This window comes from Trichosurus vulpecula, chromosome 1, assembly GCF_011100635.1.
Source record: "Trichosurus vulpecula isolate mTriVul1 chromosome 1, mTriVul1.pri, whole genome shotgun sequence".
Classification (NCBI taxonomy): domain Eukaryota; kingdom Metazoa; phylum Chordata; class Mammalia; order Diprotodontia; family Phalangeridae; genus Trichosurus; species Trichosurus vulpecula.
This window is the reverse complement of record NC_050573.1, coordinates 1861978-1889923: the sequence shown is the minus strand read 5'-3', so window position 1 is coordinate 1889923 and position 27946 is coordinate 1861978. Positions and strand designations below refer to the sequence as shown.

At 48.7% G+C, this 27946-nt stretch overlaps 1 protein-coding gene and 1 pseudogene across 2 annotated transcripts; both read right to left on the bottom strand.

Moving 5' to 3' along the window:
• Positions 1-124: 124 nt before the first annotated feature.
• LOC118833655 lies at positions 125-27881 on the bottom strand (annotated as a pseudogene).
• LOC118834716 (zinc finger protein 2-like) lies at positions 4090-11038 on the bottom strand. Of its 2 annotated transcripts, none has more exons than XM_036742158.1 (4): positions 10869-11038; positions 10462-10588; positions 10040-10135; positions 4090-4304 (listed from the first exon to the last, which is right to left on the bottom strand). In XM_036742158.1, exons 1-4 carry the CDS (start codon positions 10884-10886, stop codon positions 4258-4260), a joined length of 288 nt encoding a protein of 95 aa, XP_036598053.1. In that variant the 5' UTR covers positions 10887-11038; the 3' UTR covers positions 4090-4257. The 2 variants fall into 2 exon arrangements, with proteins under 2 accessions (XP_036598053.1, XP_036598052.1); XM_036742157.1 differs by lacking the exon at positions 4090-4304 and adding an exon at positions 5694-5807.
• Positions 27882-27946: the final 65 nt, after the last annotated feature.

The window sequence follows — 27946 nt, the reverse complement described above, 5'->3', positions numbered from 1 at the left end:
AGAAAAAATAGGCAGGAATTTGCTTTATCTATAATTTTTGCCACTAGACTGAATTCGGTAAATATCAGGATATGCTCTAGATAAAATCCTTCTCACATGCATTATCTCCGTAAGGTTTTACCAATCAAAGGCTATATACTCCAGCATGAATTATCTGAGGGCAAATAAGTCCTGTTCTCTGGAGGTAAGCCTTTCCACATTTTTTACAGATCTAAGGTTTCTCTCTACTGTGAATTGTCTGATGTATAGTAAGTTCTGTTCTCTGAAAGAAGGCCTTCCTACATTCTTTACATTCATAGGGTTTCCTTCCATTGTGAATTCTCTGATGTCGAGAAAGTTGGGAACTATCACGGAAAGCCTTCCCACAGTCATTACATTCATAAGGTTTCTCCCCAGTATGAATTCTCTGATGCAAAGTAAGTTGTGAACTCTGGCTGAAAGCCTTGCCACATTCAAAACATTCATAAGGTTTCTCTCCAGTGTGAATCCTCTGGTGTAGAGTAAGTTGTGAACTCCGGCTAAAAGATTTTCCACATTCAAAACATTCATAAGGTTTCTCTCCAGTATGAATTCTTTGATGTTGAGTAAGTATTGTGAACCGACTAAAGGCCTTCCCACATTCAAAACATTCATATGGTTTCTCTCCAGTATGAATTCTTTGATGTCGAATAAGCTGGGAGCTCTCATGGAAGGCTTTCCCACATTCTTTACATTCATAAGGTTTGTCTCCATTATGAATTGCCTTATGCCTACTAAGTCCTGTACTCCAGCTGAAGGACTTCCCACATTCATTACATTCGTAAGGCTTTTCTCCTGTATGAATCCTCTGATGTTGAGTAAGAATTGTGAAGCGACTGAAGGCCTTCCCACATTCATTACATTCATAAGGTTTCTCTCCTGTATGAATTCTATGATGTAGAGTAAGTTGTGAGCTCTGGCTGAAAGCTTTCCCACATTCATTACATTTATAAGGCCTCTCTCCAGTATGGATTCTCTGGTGTTCAGTAAGTATTGTGAAACAACTGAAGGCCTTCCCACAGTCATTACACTCATAAGGTTTCACTCCAGTATGAACACTCTGATGTAGAGTAAGTTGTGAACTCTGACTGAAGGCCTTCCCACATTCTTTGCATTCATAAGGTTTCTCCCCAGTGTGAATTCTCTGGTGTAGAATCAGTTGTGAGCTCTGACTGAAGGCTTTCCCACATTCTTTGCATTCATAAGGTTTCTCTCCAGTATGAATTCTCTGATGTACAGTAAGTTGTGACTTCTGGCTAAAAGCTTTTCCACATTCTTTGCACTCATAAGGTTTTTCTCCAGTATGAATTCTCTGATGTCGAGTAAGTTGTGAGCTCCCATGGTAGGCCTTTCCACACTCAAAACATTCATAAGGTTTTTCTCCAGTGTGAATTCTTTGATGTCGAGTAAGGTCTATGATCTGGGTGAAGGCCTTCCCACATTCCCTACATTCATAAGGTTTTTCTCCAGTATGAATTCTTTGATGTCGAGTAAGATCTGTGACTCGGGTAAAAGCCTTCCCACATTCATTACATTCATAAGGTCTCTCTCCAGTATGAGTTGTCTGATGTTGAATTAGTCCTGTGGTCCGTCTAAAGGCCTTCCCACATATCTTACATTCATAAGGTTTCTCTCCAGTATGAATTCTCATATGTTCAATAAGTTGTGAGCGCTGGCGAAACGGCTTCCCACATTCATTACATTTACGGGGCTTCTCTCCAGTGTGAATTCTGTGATGGGAAGTAATAAATGAGCTGGAATTAAAAAGCTTTCCCATTTATTACATTGGAGTGGTTTCTCTTAAATGTGTATCCTGTGATAACCAATAGGATCTAAAGTACTTCTGAAACACTTCACAACCCATTCTAACTTAGAAAATAACTGGGTATCACACACATCTTTCCTATAGAGACTCTCCCTTATGAAAGGACTGACCCCAGAGGGAAACTTCTACCAGATTTATTACTTTCACGGTCTCTTACTTAAATGGTACTTTTCCTTAGGGGAGTTTTGCTTACCTGGAATGTTTTTCCACATTTCTCTGCTTCCTCTTTAACTGAGCATCATATTCTGAGGTTTCTCCCAACTTGAAGACAGAAGGAAGGTCCTTTGTCAGTGTTTCTAAGGATGATTTCTCCACAAAAATGGCAATCTTTGAAGTTGGCTCCTTGATTTTAGACACCACCTCCAAGTCTGAAAAAAATGAAATGTGTCAATAACCCTGCTTCTCTGGTACAACATATTTGCATAGTCTTTTGGAATTTACCAAAGGTCACAATGCTCATGCCAATGTTAAAGCTGAGTAGGGGGAACTGAACTTCTGACTATAAGTTCCATGTACTTCTCATTAGAGTGTACTCCCCTCTCCACAAAGCAGTATATTTATTTTGTGCTTCTATGAAATGCAAAGGGAGGATCAAAGAGTAGAAACTACAGAAGGACCCCTTTTGGCTTGATCAAAGGACTTGTCCAGGACAATAAGTCCTATTCATTCTTAGGGCTCGACAAGATCTGAGAGACCATGTAGTCCAGGAATTCTAAACCCTGTAGAGTCTGCAAAGTCAAGGAAGAATACAACATCTTTATTTTCACTAAGCTCCAATTGGGACCTAGCATTTCCTTCAGTTATATGAAAACTATTCTGAGGATAGGTTCATGGGTTTCAATAAGCTGCCCAAGGGGTCCAGGTTACAAAAAAAAAAGTCCTGAAAATCCCTGATCTAGCCAGTGCCTTCATTGGCCAAATGAGGAACTTGAACTCAAGAGGGGGTTAAGTGACCAGCTGCAGGTCATAGGACTCCAACATGGGAAGAGTCCCTTCCAGCCCACTGGTCACTCCCCCACACTCTGCTGCCTCTCCACAGGAATCTGGAAATGTGTGAGCGGAGGCCAGATGGCCAATCAGTTCAAGGGAACATTGGAAGGATTCTTGTGTCTAAAGTGAGGTGGCCCCGGGCTGTCCCTCAGTGTCCTTGTGACTTTAAATCTCTAAGACTTTAAAGGCTCTGTGTTCCCCATAATGGCAAAGCTTGGGTTTTGAACCATGACAGGAGTGACAAGGGGCTTAGCTATTATCTCTTTCCCTCCCTTCCTTCAAGGCCCCAGTTGCCTCACTCTTTTCTGAGCCAAGCTCCCACCTGCTCTCTGCACCGAGTCAGTTAATAAACATTAATTAGGCACCGCTTTGTGCCAGGCACATGTTAAGCAACAGAGACACAAATGTAATTGAAAAGACAGTTCCTGCCCTCGAAGAGCTGCTATTCTGAGGGAAGACTAAACATAAAAGAAGGTGAAAAGAGGGTTAGAAAGAAGGGGGAGATGGAGCAGGGGGAGGGAGAGTAGAGGCTGGTCCTGGTGAAAGGACATGGCAGTTAGGAGGGCAGTCGGGAGAGGAGGGAGCTGGGGTCTCTAAAGTAGAAACACCCAGAGGATGTACATACACCCCAGGGTACTAAAATAACTGGCAGTCTTCACTGTCACCGACCAGCAGAAGAAGGTGGAGAACAGGATGGCTGCCGCTGGACCAGACTGTAGAAACTGCACTGATTTTTGAAAACAGGAAGAGGAGGAAATTTACAAGCTACAGACCATCGGACTTGCCTTCACTTCCTGGGGACAACGAGAACGTGTTTTCAAAGGAAAGGTCACACTAGAAAAGACAGCCAGCATTCTTTCTTTAAGAACACAAGACGTGACAAAACACAGGAACGTGTCCCCTCATGAATATCACATATTGTGGAATGAAGCCCATGAATGGATGGACTATATGTCACTCCAGATAGGTACACCAGGGTACATAAAGGTGGGGGAGAGGGACGGGAAGCATACAAGTCAGATAAATGATATACACAATGACTTTTGTTGTTGGGTCATTTTTCAGTCAGTGGGCCCACACAATGATTATAACAGAAATGGAAAGTGCCACTACAAAACAATGAGAACGGAATGTTTGCAACACTATAAAGAATGGCTAACTGAACAAAAAAGCATTTATTAAGCCCTTTTGGCATACCAAGTGCTTCCCTGAACTCTGGAAACACACAAAGAGCTCTCAAGGAGCTGCCATTCTAATGGAGAAAGGACACGTAGGGTTTCTTAGCAGGCACTGAGGCTTCTTCCTTCACTTCATTCCTTCTGATCAAGCATATCCACTTCTGACATTGAACCATGGGAGAAGCCTGGCATTCTAACCACTGTGCAACTCTGCTGCCAAAGGTATGGATATTTCAGTCACTTGGCTTAATTCCATACCGCTTTCGAGAATGCTTTGTCATAAGGAATGGTTCCTGGGAGGGAAGGATACAGGGAAAATAGAGGCAACGTGAGAACAAAAAATACCCATAAAAGTATTTTAGAGAAAAAGACGGTATGTTCATGGATCCCAAAATGGTGGGACCTCTGGGTAAAGACCAAAGGAGGCTAAGAAGAAACAATCTTGTCACTGGGGTATATGCCAGACTGCCTGGGCAGGAAGAGGGCACGGGTGAGGTATTTGGGCACAGATTCCAAGGCTGGTTGAGATGGGTGGTTCTGCTTGCCCTCAATCTCCATGACCCCTCCTTGCCTCTAATCTCACCCCCAGGCTGCTGACTGAGCCTTGACTGACCCCTCATCCTTCAGCATCCTGTCCCCTGACCACAGGGCTGGAGGGAAGTGGTCCAGACTCTTCTCAATGTCTTCCATGACAGGGCAGAACCAACCTCTCAGATGCTCTGCCTGGTTTGAACTCCAGAAGAAGACGCCCCCATGCCAGGTACTCCTTGGTATCTCCCCACACACATTCCTGCCTCTTTTTGTGTACTGTCTCCCCTGTTGGAGTGTAAACTCCTTGAGGTCAGGGACTATCTCTTTATTGAATGTATCCTCAGTGCTTAGCACAGTGCCTGCCATACAGTGGGCATTTAATAAGTGTTCAGTGGGTTGGACTGATCCCCACATCACCTTGTGAGGTAAGTGCCGCTGTTATTTCCACATTATAGCTGAAGAAACTGAGGCAGACAGCGTGAAGTGCCTTATCAGGGTCACAGAGCTAACAGGGTCTGAGGCCACATTTGAACTCAGGTCTTCTTGACTCCGGGCCCAGAGCTCCTTCCACTGCTTTTTCCCAAACAAAAACAAAACTTTTTTAAGCATAGGCGTTCATAACTTCTTGATTCTCTCAGCCATTTCATCTTTCAAAATGAAAGGAAAAAACCCAGAGGAACTTTGGGCCCTCTCCTACTCTCAGCGAGGAAGAGCACATGGCTGAGGGGGGAGTGAGAGGGCCCACGATGGAGACAAGGAGGAGGCTTAGGATGGTACCCACCCACACTTTGGGGAGAGCGAACTTCAGAGTTCAGAGAAGGGACAGGGACACTCTTACAGCCGAAGATCTGAGCAGGGAAGTCAGCTCAGGAGATGAGGCAAGCTCGAATATGAAATCCTGAAGAAAGAGTCCAATTCCAATACAGAGGGACACAAGCAGACAGGAGAAGGACTGATGCGTGCCTCAAGGGCAGGCGCTGCAAACAAAGGACACACTTATCCTAATCTGGCCTACCCTTGATTAGTGTAAGACAGATGGAGGGGCCAGCTGGCCCTGGACCAGTGACTTTGTCAGCCACTCCAGGTTCCCTTTTCCACATCAGTGTAAAACCTCACAGACCCTCCCCGGGCCACCCAAGATCAGGCTGGCAATCACTGGGCACGCCGGCTGCCAGGCTGTGATGCGTGAGGGCCGTGGCAGCTTTCAGAGACTCCCGCCAGGTGCATCGGGCTCCCATCCCAGGCAGATCCACCAACTCTTCTTTCTAAAACAAAACACTGGTCATTTCTCCTCTATAGATGCCAACACAACATAAGCTCCCCTAGGGCAGGAACTGTCACTTTTTTCTGTATTTGTATCTCAGCCCAGCCTCGGGCACCATAGTAAGTGCTTGATAAATACTTTCTCTTTCATTCATTCTGAAAACCTGGGGAAGAAAGAGCCCTTAGGAGGAAGGCTCAGGGCAGTCTGGCCTTCTCTGACAGCATGAGAGCAAGAGCAGAGATGGAAGATGTTGGGGGAAGCCAGGGCTAGGACCTGGGGAGAGGAGAGCGTTGCCTACACCTGGGGCTCAGAGCAGTGGGATCAGGACTTTGGGGGAGGAAAGGAAGGACAGAGCCTGGGGAAGCAGGGAAGGTGTTCCGACTGGAAGGCGTGGTGAGCATGGAGAGTATCGTCAAGCAGGCCACAGAGAGCGAGGGAGGAAAGGAGCCAAACCAGGGGCTCGTGACCCTTTGGGGTCCCAGGCCCTGAGGTCAGTCAGTATGGAATGCAGCCCTTCTCAAAATCATGTTTGTAAATGCCTAAGACAAAATACACAGGATCAAAAGAAACCAATTATACTGAAATACGGTTATGGAAATGTTTTTTACAACCTAGTTCATGGAGCCCAGGCGAAGAACCCAGAGGCAAAGAAACATCAGACCTATGGATTATGGATGACAAGATCAGCAGAGGGGATGGACAGTGCAGGTCAGTGAATGGTGAAGCCAGGAGATCTGAGGGCTCATCATGCAACACAGAAATGGAATTCGAGTGCAAGGGCACAGTTGGGGTGAAGAGGACCTGACTGTGGATCAGACACTAATTCCTTGGGTAAGAAGGGTAGGTTTGGGGGAAGCCTCAGAAAGGAGTGCCAGGGAGGGGAGGCAAGAAGCGGCTGACTTCTCTGGGTGTCATCCAGGGAGCCAGGTTTCATTGATTGAATCTGGACTCGTGGGGTTGACCCCAAGAATGACTGGTTAGCAGAAGCACAGGCCTCCAAACTTTGAAGACAGCAATCAAGTTGCCCTGGGCCTTCTCACACTCAACCAGCCACCATCCCTTCAACAAGTTGTGGGAGGGGCCCACTCTTTGCTCTGCCGCTGTCCTTCTTAGGGGGCTCTTCAGACAATCTGTGGGAACCAAAGCCATGTTCAGGCCACAGCGGGTATCAGAGGGAGGGCTTGCTTGTTCCAGGAAGATGTGCCTCCAAGGCAGGGTCCGGGTAGCTTTTGGAGCTCCTCCTAAGACAGGCACTGGTGTGCATCCCCATGCTTCTCCAGGCCAGTGGCTGTCTGACTCACCATGGCAGCTTCATCTCCCACAGGGAGATGTACAACTCTTGACATTTCTCCCCTTCCGATTTACCTTCTAATTCTCTAAACTGTCAAGATGGCTTCTGTTCTTCAAGCTGTCACCAAATAGGCCTGCAGTCTCTCCTGGATCACATGCAAATCTTGTCAAGTCCCTTGCCCTGCATCCAAGGCCTGGTCCCAAACCATGGACAGCACCAATCTTTGGGGCAGTGTGATGGAAACCTCCTTCCAAGGCAACACCCAATCACCAAGGACCACTCTTGTCATCTGGCTGGCTGATGGCTGCAGAATACATGTCCTGTCCTCCAGCCCAGCATGAAACATGCTGGGAATGTTTGAACACCCAGGTGAATCAGGTAGGTCTTCTCCAAGAGCGTTGTAGCCCAACAGGGGCCAAGGGAGTCGGGCTTTGGTCACTCCCATAGCCTCGGCCCCCCTTCAACCTCTCCCTGCCCACTGGCTCTTTCCCTATAACCTTAGACACGTCCACATCTCCCAAGCCCTTGGAAAAACACCTTCCCAAGACCCCACTGTTGCCTCACACTACTGTCCCATACCATCCTCTCTTTATGAACAGAATTCTTTGTCTATATGCTAAGACCTCACCTGCTCTCTTCTCACTCACTACTCAACCCTTTGCAATCTAGTTTCTGATCGCAACATTTGACTGAAACCATTCTCTCCACAATAGCCCACTGTTGTGGGCCCAGAACTAGGGAACTCGGCATGAGGGCAGGATAAATTAACCCCTCAGTACTCCCAAAGCATCAGCAGGGATGTAGACTTGAGGCAGCCAGGGTTAACTTTGAACCCACATGGACTGATCTGGGGCCCCACTGTAGGCCAAAACAGAAAATGCCACATCACAAACTAGGGGCACACAGCAAAAAGAACCCATCACAGCCAGATCTGAAGAGTTCATGACCAAACCAGTGAAGAAGATGAAAGAAGACAAACTGGACCATCCTGATCACATAAAATGGAAAGGATCTGCACAGACAAACCCAATGATGCTGAGACAGAAAAGGCAGCTACGAGCAGGGGGCGCCGAAGCATCTGGTGCAGGTGCACGTAGGAGTTGTGGCCAACAAGCTCAAGGACCTGAGTTCAAATTTGGCCTCAGACACTGCCTAGCAATGAGACAGACCCATGTTTGCCTGTTTTCTCATGTGTAAAGTGGGGGTAATAACAGCTGCTGCGAAGACCAGATGAGATGATACCGTTTGTCTGGCCTTAGCACAGAGGACATGCTACAGAAATGTTACTTGTTATCACTGTTCAGACTTAGAAGACGAGCCATAAGGAAATGAATAGGCGGTTCTCAAGGGAAGAGACCCAGGCTACCTACAGTCGTATGAGAAAAATGTCCCAAGTTTGGACTAGAGAGATGCAGAGGAAGTGTCCCGAGATGGGGCCTCGAGTGGGCCAACCCAGTGGCAGTGACCCACGGAAAGCGGCCAGGCAGCGCGTGCCTGGGGGCCCTGCTGTGCCGCTGCTGCCCACGCCTGGGAGAGACCCAGGAATGAGGAACAAAAAGACTGACGGTAGCTCTTCTGGAGGGCGGGTCCCTGCGCTGACCTTCGCCCCGCGCTCTCCACTGTGAATGACCTGCTGCCTCCCAGATTTCTTCACCTGTGCTATTGTCCAGTCATTTCAGTGGTGCCTGACTCTGTGTGAGCCCAATTGGAGCTTTCTTGGCAGAGACGCTGAAGCGGTTTGCCATTTCCTTCTCTGGCTCATTTTACAGATGAGGAAACTGAGGCAAACGGGGTGAAGTGGCTTGCCCAGGGTCACACAGCTGGGAAATGCTGGAGGCCAGATTTGAGCTCAGGAAGATGAGTCGGCCTGACTCCAGCCTAGCCCTCTGTGCACTGTGGCGCCACCTAGTGGCCCCACCCCACTTTCCCACTTTGACTTATCCTGTTTTGTGGGGATGGGCACACCCACGGAGCTGAGAGGGGCCACCATTCCAGTCGTGGTCTCAGCCCCACCCCATCCCCACTCTCAGTGATGCCCTTGGGGTCATCTGGCTTCCCCTGCTGCCCAGACTGTGAATCTGTGGGCGCTAGGCCTCACGAATGGCTCCCTTCTCGGTGCTTTGGAGCGCTCCACAGCTCCGCAGCATCTCCAGCCTGGTGCATCCATCCAAGCCATTGTCTCCTATCATACGCTCCCTCCATCCTGACTACGGTGAACAAGGAATCCCCCGAAGTGGCTGCATGAGTCCAAATTTGTTTATGTAACATTAAATATCACGTAATCTGTAGTCACTGGTTCCGGCCCAATGGAAACATGTGGTGTGACGCTGAAGAATCTGTCCATGTCAAGAGAATTCCTCATTCACTTCCATCCATTTCCTCCTCGAGCTCCTTCTGACACACAGCCCTCCCTATCTCTCCCCCATCTCTCTCTCTCCTCTCTCTTCCCAGGGCCACAAGGACAAAACATGGTGACCGTGGACAGCCTGAGCTAAGGGTCTCCATGCCTTGATGAGGACAGGCCTCCAAGTTCAGAAACTCCCTAAAACCTTAAAGCTTTCAGAAAAATGGCAACGTGCCGCACGTGAACCAGGTGGCTGATGACGAAGCTGTGGCTGAACAAGACCTAGCCCCTGCACACGTGAGTGTATGCACTCACACACACACATATTCACACACACTCACACAGACAGACACACACACACACACACACACACACACACATTCTCTCTCACAAACACAGAGGTGGCTGCATCTTCATAGTTGTGAGAGCACAGTGGCTCTGACACAGGAGGGATCCCTGCAGACAAGGAAAGAGGAGGCTTCCCAAGGCCCCGACAGACCCTTGGGGCTCTGGGTAGCCTCTGGCACAGCTGCCTGGCCAAGACTGCAAGTGTTCTCCCATGAGTGACAGACCCTGCGCCGCTGGGATGATGGCTCACCTGCACCTTGCCTCCGGGGGACATCACCCCCTGCCATCCAAGGGGCTTCCCCTCTCTCCAGCTGGCAGATCACCTCTGGCTTGAAAAGGGCCAGGCCTGTTCATGGAAAAGATCCTTGTCAGAGAACCCCCCAAAGAGCTCTGCCCCAATCCCTTAGGAACATGGGTGGGAGGGTAGGTGGGGGGGGGGTGGTGGCTCCAGATCTCAGCCTGAAAGCAGGTGGTGTCCCATGAAGGGTTCAGGTGCCTGGGTGGGAACCTTGGAGTGGGGGCGGGGCAGGGAGATGCCAGGTGCAGGCAGCCACACCCTCACCTGGGGACAGGTGGGCAGGGGAGTCCAGGAAGGAGGTGGACTCTGGGGGTGTCAACCCCCCCCAGTTCATTCTAAGAGAGGGCAGAATCTGGGGGAGCGGGGGTCCTCACCCAGGCAGGCCAGGTGCCCGAAGTTCTCCAGCATCACCTCCCGGTACAGCTCCTTCTGGGGGGCAGCCAGGTGCCCCCACTCCTCTGGGGTGAAGGTCACAGCCACATCCTGGAAGGTCACGGAGCCCTGGAAGACCAAGCACACGCCTGCTGGGGTCGGTCCTTGGGTGCCCTGGGCCCATTCCGTCCATCCGTCTGGGTACCTGTGCCAAATCAGGCCCCTACAAACAAGAAGGACCCCAGAGCCCGCCCGTGGCACACCCCCATTTCACGGACTGGAAGACTGAGCCTGGCAATCACTGAACCAAGCGCTGGACCCACGTGGCAACAAGAGCCAAGTCTACAGTGGCCACGTGGCGCCCCAAGGGGAGGCCAGGCACCGCAGCGCCCCCTGCTGGCTAGCTCACCTTGGGCCCTGGGGCCATGCCTCAATCCTCTCCAGGCCAGGAGGGCCGCGTCCTTGGGGGCGGGGCTGGAGAGGGAAAGAAAACCAGAGCACGGATAGGGGGCGGGGTCCTGGGAAGCCACGCCCCCACCCATGTCCTTTGAGACAGAGACCCAGGAGGCGGGAAGGGGAGGAATCTGCGCACTCGTAACCATCGAGAAGGGGGAGGGGGCGGGGGAGGGGTCAGGGGTGGGGGTGGGGGAGGAGGTGTCCCTCCTGGAGAACAAGGCGCAGGGGCGGCCCTGCCGCTGATTGGTTTTCTAGCCTCACACCCCTTCCAGCGAACCAATCAGCGCATCCGCTTCCCTTCCTCCTCCCCCCCCCCCCCACACCCGGGGGATCCCGGCCCCCGCCTCCTCGGGCCTTCACTCGACCCCCAGCTCTCGCTCACCCGGCCCGGACGGAAGGCTCAGACCCTGGCGACGGCGGTGGCTGAAGGAACGAAGCTGAGGTGGCCACGAGTCTGCGCCCTGGCCCGAGGAGCGGAAGTTACGTTTTGGGGTGAGGGGTGTTGCGGCACCGGAACCGCACCGGGAGGCTGGCAGCCGCGCTCGCACGGCCTTCTGGGAAATGTAGTCTGGAGGGTCAGACTCTCCAGCCGGCAGATCATCTCAGGGGGCAAAAGGATGGTGAGCTGCTGGGCTCTGGATCTCAGCTTGCCCCGGACCCCACTCCCACCTCCCATCCCCCACCCCCCATCCCCCATCCCCGGAAATGGAGCAGGAGCGGGAAGGAGTGGGAATGAGCCCACCCACTCCGTCGAGGGGAGGAGACCCTCGCAGGCGGGCACACAGCAGGAGCCTAAGCAATGCTTGCCCGCGAATCTAGATGGGAAAGGGCCCTTCCAGCAATGTGAATGCCTGGGGGTCGAGGCTTGGCCTGCAAGCACTGAGTATGCGACTGCTGTGTGCCGGCCGCCGCCCCGGGGAGGTTCTGGAGGCTCGCAAAGGCTGCTTGCAGACGGTGCGACTTGGGCCGACCCGCCAGGGGAGGCGGCCTTTGCTACCCACGGAACTATTCGTGAAACAGCGCGGTAGAGGCAGCGATCTCAAAGCGTCGTGGACGCTCATCGCTCTCCCGAGTTGCGCCAAGTTAGACCTTCAGCCGGGTCTACACCTTGACTGTCTCTCGATGCCACTGCTTTCCTTCTGCTCTGGCCACGCTCTCCTCTTTGGCGGGTCTTGACCCCTGGAGGAGCCAGTTCAACCCTACAGTGTCCCCTTGAGTCCCCTGCCCCCGATCCTATTTAAGGTCGTGCCCTGCTAAGGCTCAGCCTAGAGGGCTCCCAAGGGAGGTGGAGAAATTCACACCACTGATCCAGTATGAATGACGTCACACACGCCCCACCCTCACCCCGTCCCCGGCCCTCTCCCTCCCCGGTCCCTGGCTCCTTCATCGTCCCCCTCATAAGGAGGGGCCATTCTCCTGGCCAGGCAAACCCCTCTACCTGTCCTCGATCCCATTCCACCGGCTCCTCCAGCTGATCGCCCCTCCTCTCATTTCTCACTCGGCCTCACTGGCCCTGGCTCCTTCCAGACTGCCTACCAACATGCCCAAGTCTCCCCCATCCTCAAAAGTCCTCACTTGAGTCTTCCATCCCTGCTATCATCCCATATTTCTGCCCAAACTCCACGAAAAAGTCACCTATGATAGGGGCCCTCACTTCCTTTCCTCTCACTCTCTTAATTCTCTGTAATCCAGCTTCCGACGCTATTATCTAACCAAACTGCTCTCTCCAATGGCCAGATCCCACAGTCTTTTCTCGTCCTCACCCTTCTGGACCGCTCTGCAGCCTTTGGCACAGTCGTCCAGCTAGGTTTTTGAGACAACACTCTCTCCTGGTTCTCCCTCCTACCTGAAAACTCCTTCTCATTCCCCTTTGCTGGATCTCTGCCTAGGCCACAGCCTCTAACCATGGGTGTCCCTTGGGAAGCATCCTGGACCCCCTTCTCCCTTTATACTACTTCCCTTGGTTATCTCTTCCACTTCCATAGATTTAATGACCATGTCTGTGCCTGTGATTCTCATAGCTACTTTTCCTGCTCCAACTTCTCTGCTGATTTCCAATCTTGCATCTCCAACTGCCTTTCAGACACCTTGAACTGGACGTCTGGTAGTCATCTTAAACTTGCCCAGAACACAATTCATTATCTTTCCCCCCACCCCACCCCTTCCCTATTAGAAGGAGGGCAATATCATCCTCCCAGGCTCACAACCTAGAAATTATCCTAGACTCCTCACTATCTCACATCCCTCTGTGTCCAATATGATGCTAAGGCCTGTTGATTTCACCTTCACATCATTATACACCCCCCCCCCATCTCTTCTGCAACACTCTCCCCACCCTGATACAGACCCTCATCACCTCACATCTGAGCTATTGCAATAACTGCCTGCCTCAGTCTCTCCCCATCCACTCCATTCAGCCACTAAAGTGATTTTCCTAAAGCACAGGGCTGACCATGTCAACCTCCCACGCAGTAAACTCTGGTGGTTCCCTATCAACTATTGACTGTGACCAGCAGTTCCAGAGGATTGCTAATTAAAGGTCTTGGCCAAGTGGATGGATTCTGGGCATGGAATGAGGCATGAAAAGATGGGAAAATTGGAACATTGTTACATTGTTGGTACAGTTGTGAACAGATCCAGCCATTCTGGAGAGCAATTTGGAACTATGCCCAAAGAGCTATAAAAATGTGCATACCCTTTGACCCAGCAATCCTTCTTCTAGGGCTAAATCCTAAAGAGATCACACAAGGGGGAAAGGGATCCATATGTACAAAAATATTTATAGCGGCTCTTTTTGTGGTGGCAAAGAATTGGAAATCAAGGGGATGCCTATCAATTGGGGAATGGCTAAACAAGTTGTGGTATATGAATGTAATGGAATACTATTGTGCTATAAGAAACGGGGAAGATACGGACTTCATAACAACCTGGAAAAACCTACATGATATGATGCTGAGTGAGAGGAGCAGAACCAGGAGCACACTGTACACAACCACAGACATATTGATTCTGTGATGACTAACTTTGATAGACTTGGCTCTTCTCAGCAATACAAGGTTCAAAGACAATTCCCAAGGACTCATGATGGAAAGAGCTAGCTACATCCAGATAAAGGACTGTGGAGTATGAATGCAGATTGAAGGAAACTATCTGCTCTTTTTTTTCTATTTTTTTTTTGGTTTTGTTTCTTCTTTCTCATGATTCACTCCATTCTTCTTTACGACATGACTATTGTGTAAATATGTTTAATGCGAAGGTATATGTAGAATATCTATCAGATTCCATACTGTCTTGGGGGGAGGGAGAGGAAAGGGAGGGGAAGAAAATTTGGAACGCAAAAATCTGTGGAACTGAGTAAACTAAAAATAAAAAATTAAATATTAAAAAAAATAATCCAGGAGGAAGGTGACAAGGGCCTGAATGAGTGTAGTGGTTGTGAGAGTGGAGAGAAGGGGATGAATACCAGAGCTGTAGAGAAAATAACGACAGGTTTGGCAAGGGAGGAGACAAGGAGGATGCCAAGATTGCATGTCTACATAACTGCAAAGATAGCGATGTCCTCAGTGGCAACAGAGGTGTCTGCAAGAGGGCAGGCTTCCAGGCAAAGAGGATGATGTCTGCAGGGTATTTACAAGGGTAGTAGACATGTTTAGACTAATGGGACCAAAAAACCTCCTCACTGCCATAATAGTCAGCACCCCATTTCTATACGTTCTCCCCCAACATCAACAAAATAAAAATAATGAAAAATCCTTAGACATTCTCAAGCTAGAGGTCATTGCAAAAAGGGAAAGGGCCCAGCCCAAAGGTTGCTTGAGGTTCCCCTGTGCCTTTCACTCTTCATCCTCATGGCTTTTACTTATTTCCCAACAAGTTGTTTTTTTTTTAACCTGCTAGTTAGTTACCCAAACAGGGCTGAGGGAGATTCCCAACAGAGAGAGTATAAGGAAAAGAGGAGAGCATCCAGGACAGAATCTTGAAGAACAATTAATTTAATGGGTATGAGAAAAAAAGCCAAGACACAACAAAGACAGAGAAAATACAATTAAAGATGCAGGAGGAAAAACTTTAACTGTGATGAGCTAAAGAGAAAGAAAGAGAGAAATACAGAGACGTACAGGGAGTTGGTGTCAAATACTTAATTGTTGAAAGAAGATAAAGGAGGATAAGTTTTCTTTCTTGTATGAATTCTTTGATGTACAATAAGTTGGGATCTCTGACTGAAGGCCTTCCCACATTCTTTACATTCATAAGGTTTCTCTCCAGAATGAATTCTCTGATGTACAGTAAGTTGTGAGCGCTGGCTAAAGGCCTTCCCACATTCATTACACTCATAAGGTTTCTCCCCTGTATGAATTCTCTGATGCCGAGTAAGATCTGTTGTGCGGATGAAGGCCTTCCCACATTCATTGCATTCATAAGGTTTCTCTCCAGTATGAATTTTCTGATGTACAGTAAGCTGTGATCTCTGCCTGAAGGCCTTGCCACAGGCATTGCAGTCAAAAGGTTTCTCTCCAGTATGAATTCTCCAATGAAGAGTAAGCTGTGAGCTTCCATGGAAGGCTTTTCCACATTCAAAACACTCAAATCGTTTCTCTCCAATATGAATTCTCTCCTGTAGAGTAAGTTGTGATGTCCCGTGGAAGGTCTTCTCACATTCTAAATATTCCAAAGTTTTCTCTCGGCTATGAATTCTCTTATGTAAAGTAAGACGTTTTCTCACGCTGAAGGTCTTTCCACATTCATTACATTCGAAAGGTTTCTCTCCAGTATGAATTCTCTTATGCAGAGTAAGACTTGTCTTCAAACGGAAAGCCTTCCCACATTCATGACATTCATATGGTTTCTCTCCTGTATGAATTCTTTGATGTACAATAAGATGTGAGCTATGGCTGAAGGGCTTCCCACATTCATTACATTCATAAGGTTTCTCTCCAGTGTGAGTAGCCTGATGTTGAATCAGTCCTGAGCTACTTCTGAAAGCCTTTGCACATTCATTACACTCATAAGGCTTCTCTCCAGTATGAATTCTTTTATGTACAATAAGTTGAGAGCTCTTGCTAAAGGCCTTCCCACAGTCACTACATTCATAAGGCTTCTCTCCAGTATGAATTCTCTGATGTACCGTGAGTCGTGAGCTTCTACTGAAGGCCTTCCCACATTCGTTACATTCATAAGGTTTCTCTCCGGTATGAATTCTCTGATGTTCAGTAAGGCTTGACCTCTGGTGAAAAGCCTTCCCACATTCCTTGCATTCATAAGGTTTCTCTCCAGTATGAATTCTCTGATGTTGAGTAAGGTGTGAGCTCCAGTGGAAAGCCTTCCCACATTCAAAACATTCGTAAGGTTTCTCTCTAGTATGAAGTTTTTGATGTCGAGTAAGATCTGTCCTCAAACTGAAGCCTTTTCCACATTGATTACATTCATGAGGTCTCTCTCCAGTATGAGTTGTCTGATGCTGAATAAGTCCTGTTTTCACAATGAAGGCCTTCCCACATTCATTACATTCATAAGGTCTCTCTCCTGTATGAAGTCTCTGATGTTGAGTAAGGTGTGATCGCTGATTAAAAGCCTTCAAACATTCACTGCACTCATAAGGTTTCTCTCTAGTATGAATTCTCTGATGTCGAGTAAGACCTGTTCTCACACTGAAGGTCTTCCCACATTCATGACATTCATGAAGTTTCTTGCTAGTTTGGATTTTCTGATGTACAATGAGTTGTGAGCTCTTGTGGAAAGCTTTCTCATATTCATTACATTTATGGGGCTTCTCAGAAGTATGCATTCTATGAAGGGAATGGATGAACTGTGGTTAAAAGCTTTCATACTTTCATAACATTTAAAACTTTTATGTATGTATCCTATAATGCCCAACAGAGTCTGGATTATAACTCAAAAATGGAAAATATTCTTTAGCCTTGGAAAATAATTACTTTGAGTACATTCTGTTACATTTGCAAAGGCCTAAGTGGAATACTCTAACTTTTAAAAATGATTTTTATACCTATTGTTTTAAATCACTGCTGTCATTTTTCATCACCTATGTTTCCAATTATATCCCTTCCAACCCTCTTCCCAGAGAACCATCTTTCATAATAAAGAAGAAAAAAAATTCCATAAAACTAATTAATATATTAAAAGAGTCAGATGCCGTGTTCCACACTCATGATCCTCCACCTCTGTAAAAAAGCAGGGAGAGATTAGATTCAATAATTATTTCTCTGGGAACCAAAGTCATGTAGCTCCTTCCCTGCAGAGACTCTTCATTGAGGGAAGAGAATTGGCCATAGACTGTGGCTTCAGACATGATTTGCAGTCCCTTACTTTATTGGGATTTTTCCTTAGGATAAAGGAATGTTGGGATATTTAATTTCCTATTACGCATTTCTTGGGATACCTCTTCTTTAACCTTTGTGGAAGCATACAAAGGCACCCCAGGTTCCCTCTTTTAGACATATTAAGAAATCCTATTTTCTTACAGCCTGACCTAAAGGCTTTGGACTCATCTAGTAAACCTTTTCAGTACTTAGTCAAATGCTAAGGAGACAGCACCCTAGCATGAAAGCCCTAACAAGTTTCTAAAGCAGAGGTTCTCAGCATTTTTTTTGTATGCTGGTAGTGTGGGAAAGCCTAAAATGCCTTCTCAAAATCATGTTTTTAAATGCACAAAATAAAATACCTAGGACTGCAAAGGAAATCAATGATATTACAATACAGTTATCAACATATTTTTAAAAATAAGTTCACAGATGCCAGGTTAGGAACCCTTGTTCAGAAAGATAAAGTATTAGAAATCAAAGCTCAGGGAAGAACTCTGATCCCTCTGAAGACTTAAAGCTATGACCTGATTAAGGGCAGGAGCTCCTTTGACTCATCCAGATGACAGCAGTCCTCCCTTCCCCACTCTTGACTCGATTGAATACATTAAGAAAATGACTCCCCAGGATCCTGGGACATCTTAAGTTAGGATTCTACTGTCTGATGAAGTAAACATTGTTACCTATGATGCTCTTTCTTTGCTTACAAACTTAACCGTGGAATTGGTTTTGTTTCTGAAGATTTAAATATAAAAAGGACTTCCTTGGAGATGGAAAATTTCAATTCAAACTGTGGTATTTCAATCTCCCTTTAACCATCAATGCTTATAACTGTGTTGTTATGCACACACACACACACACACACACACACACACACACACACACACGCGCGCGCGCGCGCAGGCACACACACACACACTCCTCTGATAAAGCTGACATTGAAAAATACAGAGTACTAAGTTTTCCTCCTTCATACCTGCCATCACATTCTAAAGCTTCTTCCCACTTGGATACACAGAAATTATCCCTTGTGAGTGGTTCCAAGGCTGATTTTTCCAGAAAAGTGCCATGCTTCGGAGCTGACTGTCTGGCATCAGGCCCTATCCCCCAATCTGGGAAAAAAAAAACCAGTATAAAAACTCCTGTTTCCCAAGCTGGAAGAAAGGTAACTCCTGCTTTCTCAGGCCTATCTTCAGACTCCTGAACAAGAAATAAGATGGCCAGAAGTTATATAGTCAAAGAGCATTTATTAAGCACCTACTATATGCCAGGTACTGTGTAAAGTGCCAAGGATACAAAAAAAGGCAAAAGAGACAGTCCTTGCCCTCAAGGTGCTCCTAGAGTAACTGGTGAGACAACAGGCACACAGCTATGAGCAAAGATACAGACAGGATGAAGTGGGGTTAGTCTTGAGGGAGGGGATGAAGATTAAGGAGGACCATGACAGATTTCTCACAGAAGGCTGGACTTCACAGCTTTAGGGTCACTAGTAAATCACAAAAAGTGTTCTGACTAATGTTCTAATTTACCCTTTTTTGCAGGGGGGCGGGGTCAGTTATTCTTTGTGAAATGAGAAAACCAGGGCTTAGAGTGCTTTGGGGGCTGATGCAATGTCGTCTAAGACCTCACAACTTGAGGTCAGGTGTGCCCACTAGTGCAGCCACTGTGGAGACGCCTCTTCTGGGTGAAGCCTGTGTGTCTGGCTTAGGCTGACAGATTCCAGGTCTTTCTCTTAAACCATCAAATCCAACCAAAACTACTTTAATTACTGATGTTTAAAAGCACCTATCAGAATAAAAGGACTCCAAAATACGACTCCCTTTCAAAGTCACTGGTCACTGAGTCAACTGGAGCTCAGGAAGAGACTTCGGACAGCCTTCTGGCCCCCAAACCACCAGGTGTGGAGAGCACCAGGCCCTGGTCAACTAACGGGCAGTACTGAAGGCAGGCCAGGCCTCTAAGAGCCACCAGCAGCAGCTCTGGGAGCCCACATAAATCCCATGTTCTTCATTTGGTAAAATTCTAAAATGCAGCATGAACCAATGGTGGAAGCTACAGAAAGTCTACTGTTCCAGCAGTGAGCCATGGACAATGATAGGGCTGGAAGGAGCTGAGGGTAGGGGTGTGTGTGTGCACATGTGGGCGGTGTGTGTATGTGGTATGAATTGTGTGTGGGGGAGTGTGGTGTGTGTGTATGTGTGAGATGTGCATGTGCACATGGTTTATCTAAATTTGGCTCTTGGGCAGGAGAGGCAAAAATCTCTCTAGAATCTGGCCCATCCCTTTCCAAAGGAGACTTTGATTCCTGCCTGGAGGGCAGCAAGAAAAGGGATCCCAAGAGCGTCTATTCAGTTCTCCTCTGAAGGTGGCACTGGATTGGACTTTTATCTATCTGTCCCTCTAAATACTGCTGGTCTATGGAACACTATTGTGCTATAAGAAATGGGGAACATACGGACTTCATAATAACCTGGAAAGAACTACATGATATGATGCTGAGTGAGAGGAGCAGAACCAGGAGAACATTATACACAACCACAGATATATTGATTCTGTGATGACTAACTTTGATAGACTTGGCTCTTCTCAGCAATGCAAGGTTCAAAGACAACTCCAAAGGACTCATGATGGAGAGAGCCAGCTACATCCAGAGAAAGAATTACGGAGTCTGAATGCAGATTGCTATTCGCTGTCTCTTTTTTTCTCTCTTCTTTTTTTGTTTTGTTTCTTCTTTCTCATGATTGGTTATAATTCTTCTTCACATTCTTGACTACTGTGTAAATAAGTTTAATGAGAAGGTATATGCAGAACATATATTGGATTCCATGCCATCTTGGGTGGGGGAAGGGGAGAGGAAGAAAATTTGGAACTCAAAAGCTTGTGAAACTGAGTGTTGTAAACTAAAAATAAAAATCTAAAAAATTAAAAAAATATATATTGCTGGTCTAGGGACATAATTTTTAGGTTCAAGCAGCTTTCCTAATCACCAATTGGCTAAGGTTCCAAGGCTTGCAATGCCTCCACCACCCCACAGCTTCTTTCTCTGACTGGTGAGTTCTCCTCTGATCCTTCATCTGAGGAAGCCTCCATACCATCAATTCAAACGAGGACCAGCCCACAAAGCCCTGCACTGGCTCCTCTCTCTCCTCCCACAATCCCACTCTTCAGTCCCTTTTATGTGTTGTCTTTCCCCCATGAGAAGAGACACAGAAGTTGGGTGGCCGTCAATGTGACAGCCCAGTCCGTGGACTCTCCCAACAAGCTCTTCCTTTGGCTTCCTGTCAGCTCCAAGATCCTCTGATTGTAAAGCTTTCTGGTTTCACCATCCAAGCATTAGGAAAGGGGAGCAGACCGACAGACAGGAACACAGCAGACCTGATTCACCACATCCCTTGTTCACCCTCCCCTGAGGCCTCTGCTTCCTCTCAGCTTCCTGAACCTTCCTCCTCATGTGTTCCTGAACTAAGAATCTCTGCATATTTTATGAAAAAGCAGACCATTAATATAGGTCAATGAATACAGCCTAAAGGTTAATCATTTCCAAGTACAGGAATGAAAGGATGAGCCTTGAGGGGTGAGCAGCAATACTTTGTTGTGGAGTTTAAATCACTAAAACTTGGATGGAATAAGAAAATGAAAAACAATACCTAGAGACTCTCTGTGCCTTTGACAGCCTGCGTAGACAGCCTTGTGATACACACTGGAGATGGGGAGAGGGAAGCGTGAAAACTAATAAGCAGGAAAATCAATTGGGGGTGGGGGGAGTGGGGAGGAAGATGTGGGAGGCTGAGAGAAAGGCTCCACAACTGAGTGAGCCAGGGAAGAAGGATGAGCCTGAGGGGGAAGAGGGCACAAGCCCGAGGTGCAGGGGCAGCAAGGCCTTGCACCAGCACCCTAATAAGCCCTCTCCTCAATGGCTCCCAGAGGACCTTATTAAGCCACTGCCCAGTCTGGGGAGGTTCCAGGTGACCTAAAGGCCAAAGTCAGCATTCTCCTGCTAGACATTCCAAGGTTCCAGTGGTTGGAGGGCTGACTGATGAGGGCCCCGTGACCAGGCAGGGGCAAAAGCGGGACTGATTTCCCCCAAAAGGAGTGGGGCGGAAGGTAAACTATGAGCCTGTGAGTGGCCTTTGGTGCCTGGAGCATTTCTCAGCAGGGCCATTGAAGAAATGGCTGAGGGCTGCCTTGACAGAAAAGACAGTTTGGATTCTTCAAGAGCACATCTGTTTTGTTCCTCTTTCACAGGCTCTGAGCCTCATGGGTCAGGGCACTCCTGCACAGTCAACCTGGAATTCAGCTAACAAACACTGTATATGGGCACTACAGAGAGCCAGTTCTACTGAGGTTACACTAATGTGAGTTGATCCAACCATTCTAGAGGGCAATTTGGAACTATGTCCAAGGGGCTATCAAACTGTGTCTACATACCCTTTGACCCAGCAATACAACTTCTGTGTCTGTATCCCAAAGAGATCATACACATGTACAAAAATATGGAATGCAGCTCTTTTTGTGGGTGCCAAGAACTGGAAATCGAGGAGATGCCCATCCATTGGGGAATGGCTTAACAAGTTGTGGTACATGAATTAATGGATAACTATTATGCTATAAGAAATGAGGAGCAGGCAGACTTCATTACAACCAGGAAAGACTTATATGAACTGATGCTGAGTGAAGTGAGCAGAGCCAGGAGAACATGGTACACAGTAACAGCCACAGTGTGAGGTGACTGGCTTTGATAGACTTAGCTCTTCTCAGCAAGGCAAGGACCTAGAACAACTCCAAAAGACTCACGATGGAAAATGCCACAACTATAGAGTCTGAATGCAGGTGGAAGCAGACTCTTGGATCTCCCTTTCTTTTGTGTTTTGCTTTGTTTCTTCACTCTCATGGTTCCTCCATTAGTTCTAATTCTTCTTTACATCAGGACTAAGGTGAAGATATGTTTAGTATGAATGTATATGTAGAGCCTGTATCAGATTGCACGCTGTCTTGGGAAGAAAAATTAAAACTCGGAATCTTATGGAAGTGAATGTTGAAAACTAAAAATAAATTAATTAAATGAAAAACAAAAAAAGAAGAGGAGAAAATTAAATATAATCTTAAAATAAAACAAAGATTTTGAAAAAAAATAAACTAAAGAGGGACAAATGTCAAGGTGTATACCTGGGCTCCAAAAACCAACTCTGGAAGGAAAAGATGAGGGAGATGAGGCCAAAATGCCTTCACCCTGAAGAGGATATTGGAGTCTTAGTGGGCCAACAGCGTGACAGGGGAGTACCAAAAGCTAGTGCAGTGGTACCCTGCATCAAGAGGATGTTTGGGGGTGATAGTTCCACCATCCTCTATCCTGATCAAGCCTCACTCTCCCAGTACCGGAGTCAGTTCTGGGTCTCCCAGTTCAGGAAAGAAACTGATAAACTGGAGTGTCCAGAGAAAAGTCACCAGGATGGAAAGTGTCTTGGGAGCATGTAATACAGGATCTGACTGAAAGAAGCAGGGATTTTACAGAAGATTTAGGGGAAGTGTGAGAGCTGCTCCAATGCTGAAAGAGAGGGTTTACACCTGACTTGCTTGGGCCGGAACACAGAAGCAATGGTGGAGCCACGGAGAGCACACAGAAGCTTGACACAAGCCTCGGGACCTGCCCAAGAGTGGGAGCAGTCCCTGAGGAAGTGAAGGAGCCTTTGCCACCTGGAGGGCTTCAAGTAGAGGGTGTGAGAGGTTACATTCATCTGACTATTCTGTCAACTGAGATCTGACCCCAGTGTTCTAACCTGGCCCTGGGAGCCAGACTCTGACATCCAATGAGGATGCCATTACCCCTAGCTTTTTACCATCTGCTCCTCTAACCAGCTGGTGATCAATGCTTTCTTCAACATCACTGAAAACAATTATTTAAGACCCAATTCCAAGAGCAATCCCAGGGCACCCCACCAGAGAGTTCCTACAAGCTGACCCTGTCTCCCGGATGAGTGATCACTCTTTGGGCTAGGTCACTGGACCAGTCTCAAACACCCAACTGTACCATGATGGAGTCCATAACCCCCCATGCCCTCTACAATGAGAGGCCCCTTGAAGAACTAGTGCATGCAGGCTCTGAAAAGCATGGATGATATCCACAGCATTGCCTGATCTAGAGGGAATATCATCCTGCATATGCCTGGGGAGCTTCCAGGACAGTTGCCTGGCCAACCATTTACAAAGTCGTGCCCCCAAGGAGTGAACTACAGAGCTTCAGGTTGCCATGACTCAGTGGCGCAGGTTTCTTTCAGTCACTCACCTGCATAGCCACTTTTGGGGACATCTCCCTCTGGCAACCTAGGGGCTTCCCCTCTCTCCAACTGGCAGATCATGTCTGGCTTGGAAATAGCAAGGCCTGTTAAATGAAAATGTAAAAGTCTTAGGAAAAGAGGTCCCCTCTGGGATTCCATTTTAATCGCTCCCTTCTGGGAGAACAAGGTTCTGCTGGGAAGGCCCAGAGGAAGACACAGAGGTTAGAGAAGGACCCTCTAGATGAGGTGCTTGGAAGCAGTGGGGACTGGTCCCCAGAGCGGATCCTGGTTCAGAAAGAGGAGTGGTCCCTGCTAAGAGGAAAGGGATTGTGACGTATTCAGATCCCTGGGACAACGAGGACAAATCATGGGCCTGGGGGAGGGGTAGCCTCAGGGACAACATGGTCCAGCAGTCAGATTTCAGAACCACAAAGCAAAGACCTTTCATCCATTCACCTGAGAACAGGTATTGGATAGCCCAAAGAGCCTCTCTCCAGAGCACCAAAAGAACAGGCATCTCTGGTCTCCAGATGCCAGACAAGAGTATCTTGAGAAGCCTGACACCACCTTCTAAGACAGGATCCCCCCTACCTTTCCCCCACTCCCCACCCAGGCCCCGGGGCCAAATGTGGGGCCCAGGGACAGCCGAGGTCCTCACCCAGGCAGACCAAGTTCCGGTAGTTCTCCAGCATCACTTCACGGTACATCTCCTTCTGAAGGGGATGCAGGCACCCCCACTCCTCTGGGGTGAAGTCCACGGCCACATCATGAAATGTCACAGATTCCTGAAATATCAAATGCAGGTGTGTTCACCCGGGAACATCCCCCTGATGACCATGGGAGGAGGGGAAGCTGGCAGGGATCACAAGGAGCTCCCGCCAAGTTCAGGATTCAGGGTGTCCCAGGCCAGTCGTCTCTAGACTCTCTCTCTGAGGCTGAGATTTTCTCGGCTCAGAATCAGGGACAAAATGAGAGTCTGAACAGCCTGGTTTTTTGTGACTGTTCCTGGTCATTCTTAACTCCCAGGAGCCCACTGAGACCAAGAACTGCAAACATTTATCACCTCCATTGTACAGAAAAGAAAACTGAATCACAGGCCTTAAGGGCTACCTGGCCCAACCTACACAGGAATGAGACTCCTGTCTCCACCATCCCCAGCAAGGGAGCAAGACTCCTATCTCTGCCATCCCCAGCAGAACCAGAGAATGTGACTCCTGTATCTCCCATCCCCAGCATGGGAACAAGACTCCTTTCTCCACCATCCCCAGCAAGGGAGCAAGACTCTGCCCTCCTGCCATCTCCAGTACAGGAACAAGACTCCTGTCACCGCCATCCCCAGCACGGGAACAAGACTCCTGTCTCCACCATCCCCAGCATGGGAACGAGACTCCTGTCTCTGCCATCCCCAACAGAACCAGAGAACAAGACTCTGGCCTCCTGCCATCCCCATACAGGAACAAGACTCCTGTCTCCACCATGCCCAGCACGGGAACAAGACTCCTGTCTCCGCCATCCCCAGCAGGAGCTCAGCTGCCTCACAAGAGGCGACCTGCTAGGAGCGCAAACACCCCATTCCACTATGGGACTGCTTGAGTTGGGAGGAAGGTTTTCCTTATAAGTCAAAACGTGCTTCTCAGCAACTCGTAGGGCCAAAAGAACAACCCAGGTCTCTCTTCAGCACAAATGCAGTCACCTGTGAAGGCAGACGGGGGCAGTGACGGTGTCCTCAACACTCCACCCCCCACCAGTCTTCTATTCTCTAGGATGTGCATCCCAGTCCTTCAGCTGATGCTCTGGAGACCCCTCCCTGTCCTGGCTGCCCCCTCTGCCTGCTCTCTAGCTCATTCGTGAGTTCCCCATGCCCAGGACTGAACAAAGAAGTCTAGGCGTGCTGTGACCAGAGCAGACGCCAGAAGCTCCCAGTCATGGTCACCATGCCCTCTGGCCCTCTTGGCTGCCTCATCAAGGCCTTTCAGTCTTTTTCATCCCACCTAGTGTCCAGACACACCCCCATCACCTTGTACTTAATGCTAATTAACAGCAGCATTTAAAATGTGCTTTCAAGTTTGCAAAGCACTTTACATAGTAGAGCCAGGAAGACAGAGAGGTCTGTGAACATGAGGGTCGGGGGATCAAAGACTGTGCTCCAGGACAAGTCTGGCCTAGAGCAGGCTGCCAGGACCAATGCCAACCCGCCATTTAGCGGCTCACTGCCCAGTTCCAGAGCAGCCTGAGGAAAGAACCTGCAGCCAGGGGCACCTGGGTACCAGCATAAGGGCAGTCATGGGCCTAGGCCGTGCACCAACAAAGGACCAAGTGCAGAAGTGAGCTGCAGCATCTCCACGTCTGGAGTCCTGTGTTCTGGGCTCAGTCCCTCGGGTACTCTGGAGGAGCCAGAGAACCAGCAGAGGAGGGCAGTCAGGACAGGGAGGGGCCTCCAGACATCAGCTGAAGGACCTGGGAGGTGCATCCCAGAGAGGAGAAGACTCAGGGTGAACATGAGAGTGGTTTAAGAGCCTTCAGTGGGGGTGTCAGTTCCAGCCTCTAGTCCAGACCCAAGCCCTCGAGGAATAGCAGGGCAGGAAGCCCACACTGAAGGGAAGCCTAGAGTTCTGTCCCTTTGAACCAAAGAACTACCCAGCTGGCTGACATTAGCTGAGTCCACCAGGAGTCTACTGGCACTCTAAGTATGGCAAGCCCACAAGCCTATTGCTCAGACCCAAAACCAGGTCAGGAACCCGTAGAGCTCAGACCAGGGGGTAAGTCATCAGATCTTGTTCTGGACCAGACTATTTTGGGAGCACCGAAAGCTTGCAGAGCTGGATCTAGAATAACACAACACTCAATACCCACGAAAGCAGTATCAGGACCAGGCCTGATATTCCCTCCAGAAGTGCACAGAGCCTAGCCCCTAATATAAAGTCTGAAGTCAGGGAGTAGGGTGGAAGAATGAGGAAACACAAAAAAAGAATTGCACCATAAAACAAGGATGCTCAAGACACACATCCAGAAGGAGGGCATGATTCTAAAACATCTACAAGCCAAGTCTCAAAGAAAAACAGCTTGGGCACAAATTTCAACTAGAATTCCTAGAAGAGATGAAGCAAGGATTCTTTATAAAAATTAAAAAATGTTTTTCATAAATTAAATAGTGATATGGGGGAAAAAACAGGAAAAGAAATGAGAACTATGGAAGAAAGAATTGGAAAGGGAATAACAGTTTGGCAAAAGAGGTACCAAGCAAACCTTATCCAAGCAAGGGTGAAATTTCATGACAAAAACAGATCAAGGACAGAAAACTTAAGGCTATCTGGACTAAGAGACAGCTATAATCAAGACAAAAACCACAAGGGATCAAGGGCTGGGCCTGGATTCAGGAAGACGAGTTCAAATCCAGCCTCCCTATTCACCAGCTGTGTGCCCACGTCACAGCACTGCTTCCAGCCTGTTTCTTCAGCTCTAAAATGGGGATCATAGCATTACCCCCCCCCCAGAGTTGTGAGGATGCTGCCAAATCCCTTATGAATCTATGTATTATTCCTAGCAAAATGGTGGGAATTCTGCGCAGACCTCTTAGATCCAGAAGGCGAAGTGTAAAGAGAAAACATAACCGCCTGGAAGAAACCCCAAAAGGACAATTCCAGAGACCATTTTGCCAAAGTCCAGACCTTGGGCTGAGCCACCATCCAGCGCCTGGAGGATGAGACAGAGTCGGGAGGGGAGGATCGGGTCGGGGGGAGGATGAGACAGAAGGGCAGGAGGATGAGACGGGGCGGGGAGGATAAGACAAGGGGAGAAGGATGAGAAAGAGGGGGAGATGGGGTGGGGGGCGGATGAGGCAGAGTGGGGAGGGGGAATGAGACAGAGGGAGAGGGGGATGACACAGAGTGGGGAGGAGGAGATGGCATGGGGGGAGGATAAAACGGAGGGGGAGATGCATAGGGAAGCCCCCAGCTGATGGGGGTCACGGGGACAGCTCTTGGCCCCGGGGACGGGGAGCCTTGGGAGGCTCAGCAGGGGGCGAGGTGCTGCAGAGCTGGGGGCGGGGGTCAGCTTGGGGCGGGACATCCGCGGGGCGGAGCTGGGTCCGTGCCCCTGACCCTCCTCCGCGTTGGGGGGCGGGCATCTCCCCTCTTCGTGGCCCCTCCCCGCAGCGGGGGTCCTGGTGGGGCGTCCGAGGGGCAGCTGTCCAACCTAGGCCTGCAGTGAGTTTCCGCAGGGTCGTCCCCAGCCCCTCCGTGCCCAATCACCTCCCACCTTTAGGCCGGCCCGGGCCTCAGTTTACCAGGCAGGCTTACCTGGAGGGCGTCCGCCGGTGGGGGTCCAGGGGCCATCCCTGCCCACGCACGGAAGGAAAAGGAGTGAGGGTGGACTGCTACGCCCCCGGAGGGGCAGAACCTCAGGGCAGGTTCTCGCGGTGGCTCCTGATTGGCGTCCAG

Bases quoted from the DNA above. Each gene is read 5' to 3' on its own strand.
- LOC118834716 (XM_036742157.1), bottom strand. The intron at 10,136-10,461 runs GTGAGGACCCCC...TTCCATGAACAG, and splicing joins CGGGCACCTGGCCTGCCTGG to GCCTGGCCCTTTTCAAGCCA. The intron at 5,808-10,039 runs GTGAGCCATCAT...GTTTTGTTTTAG, and splicing joins CCCCCGGAGGCAAGGTGCAG to AAAGAAGAGTTGGTGGATCT.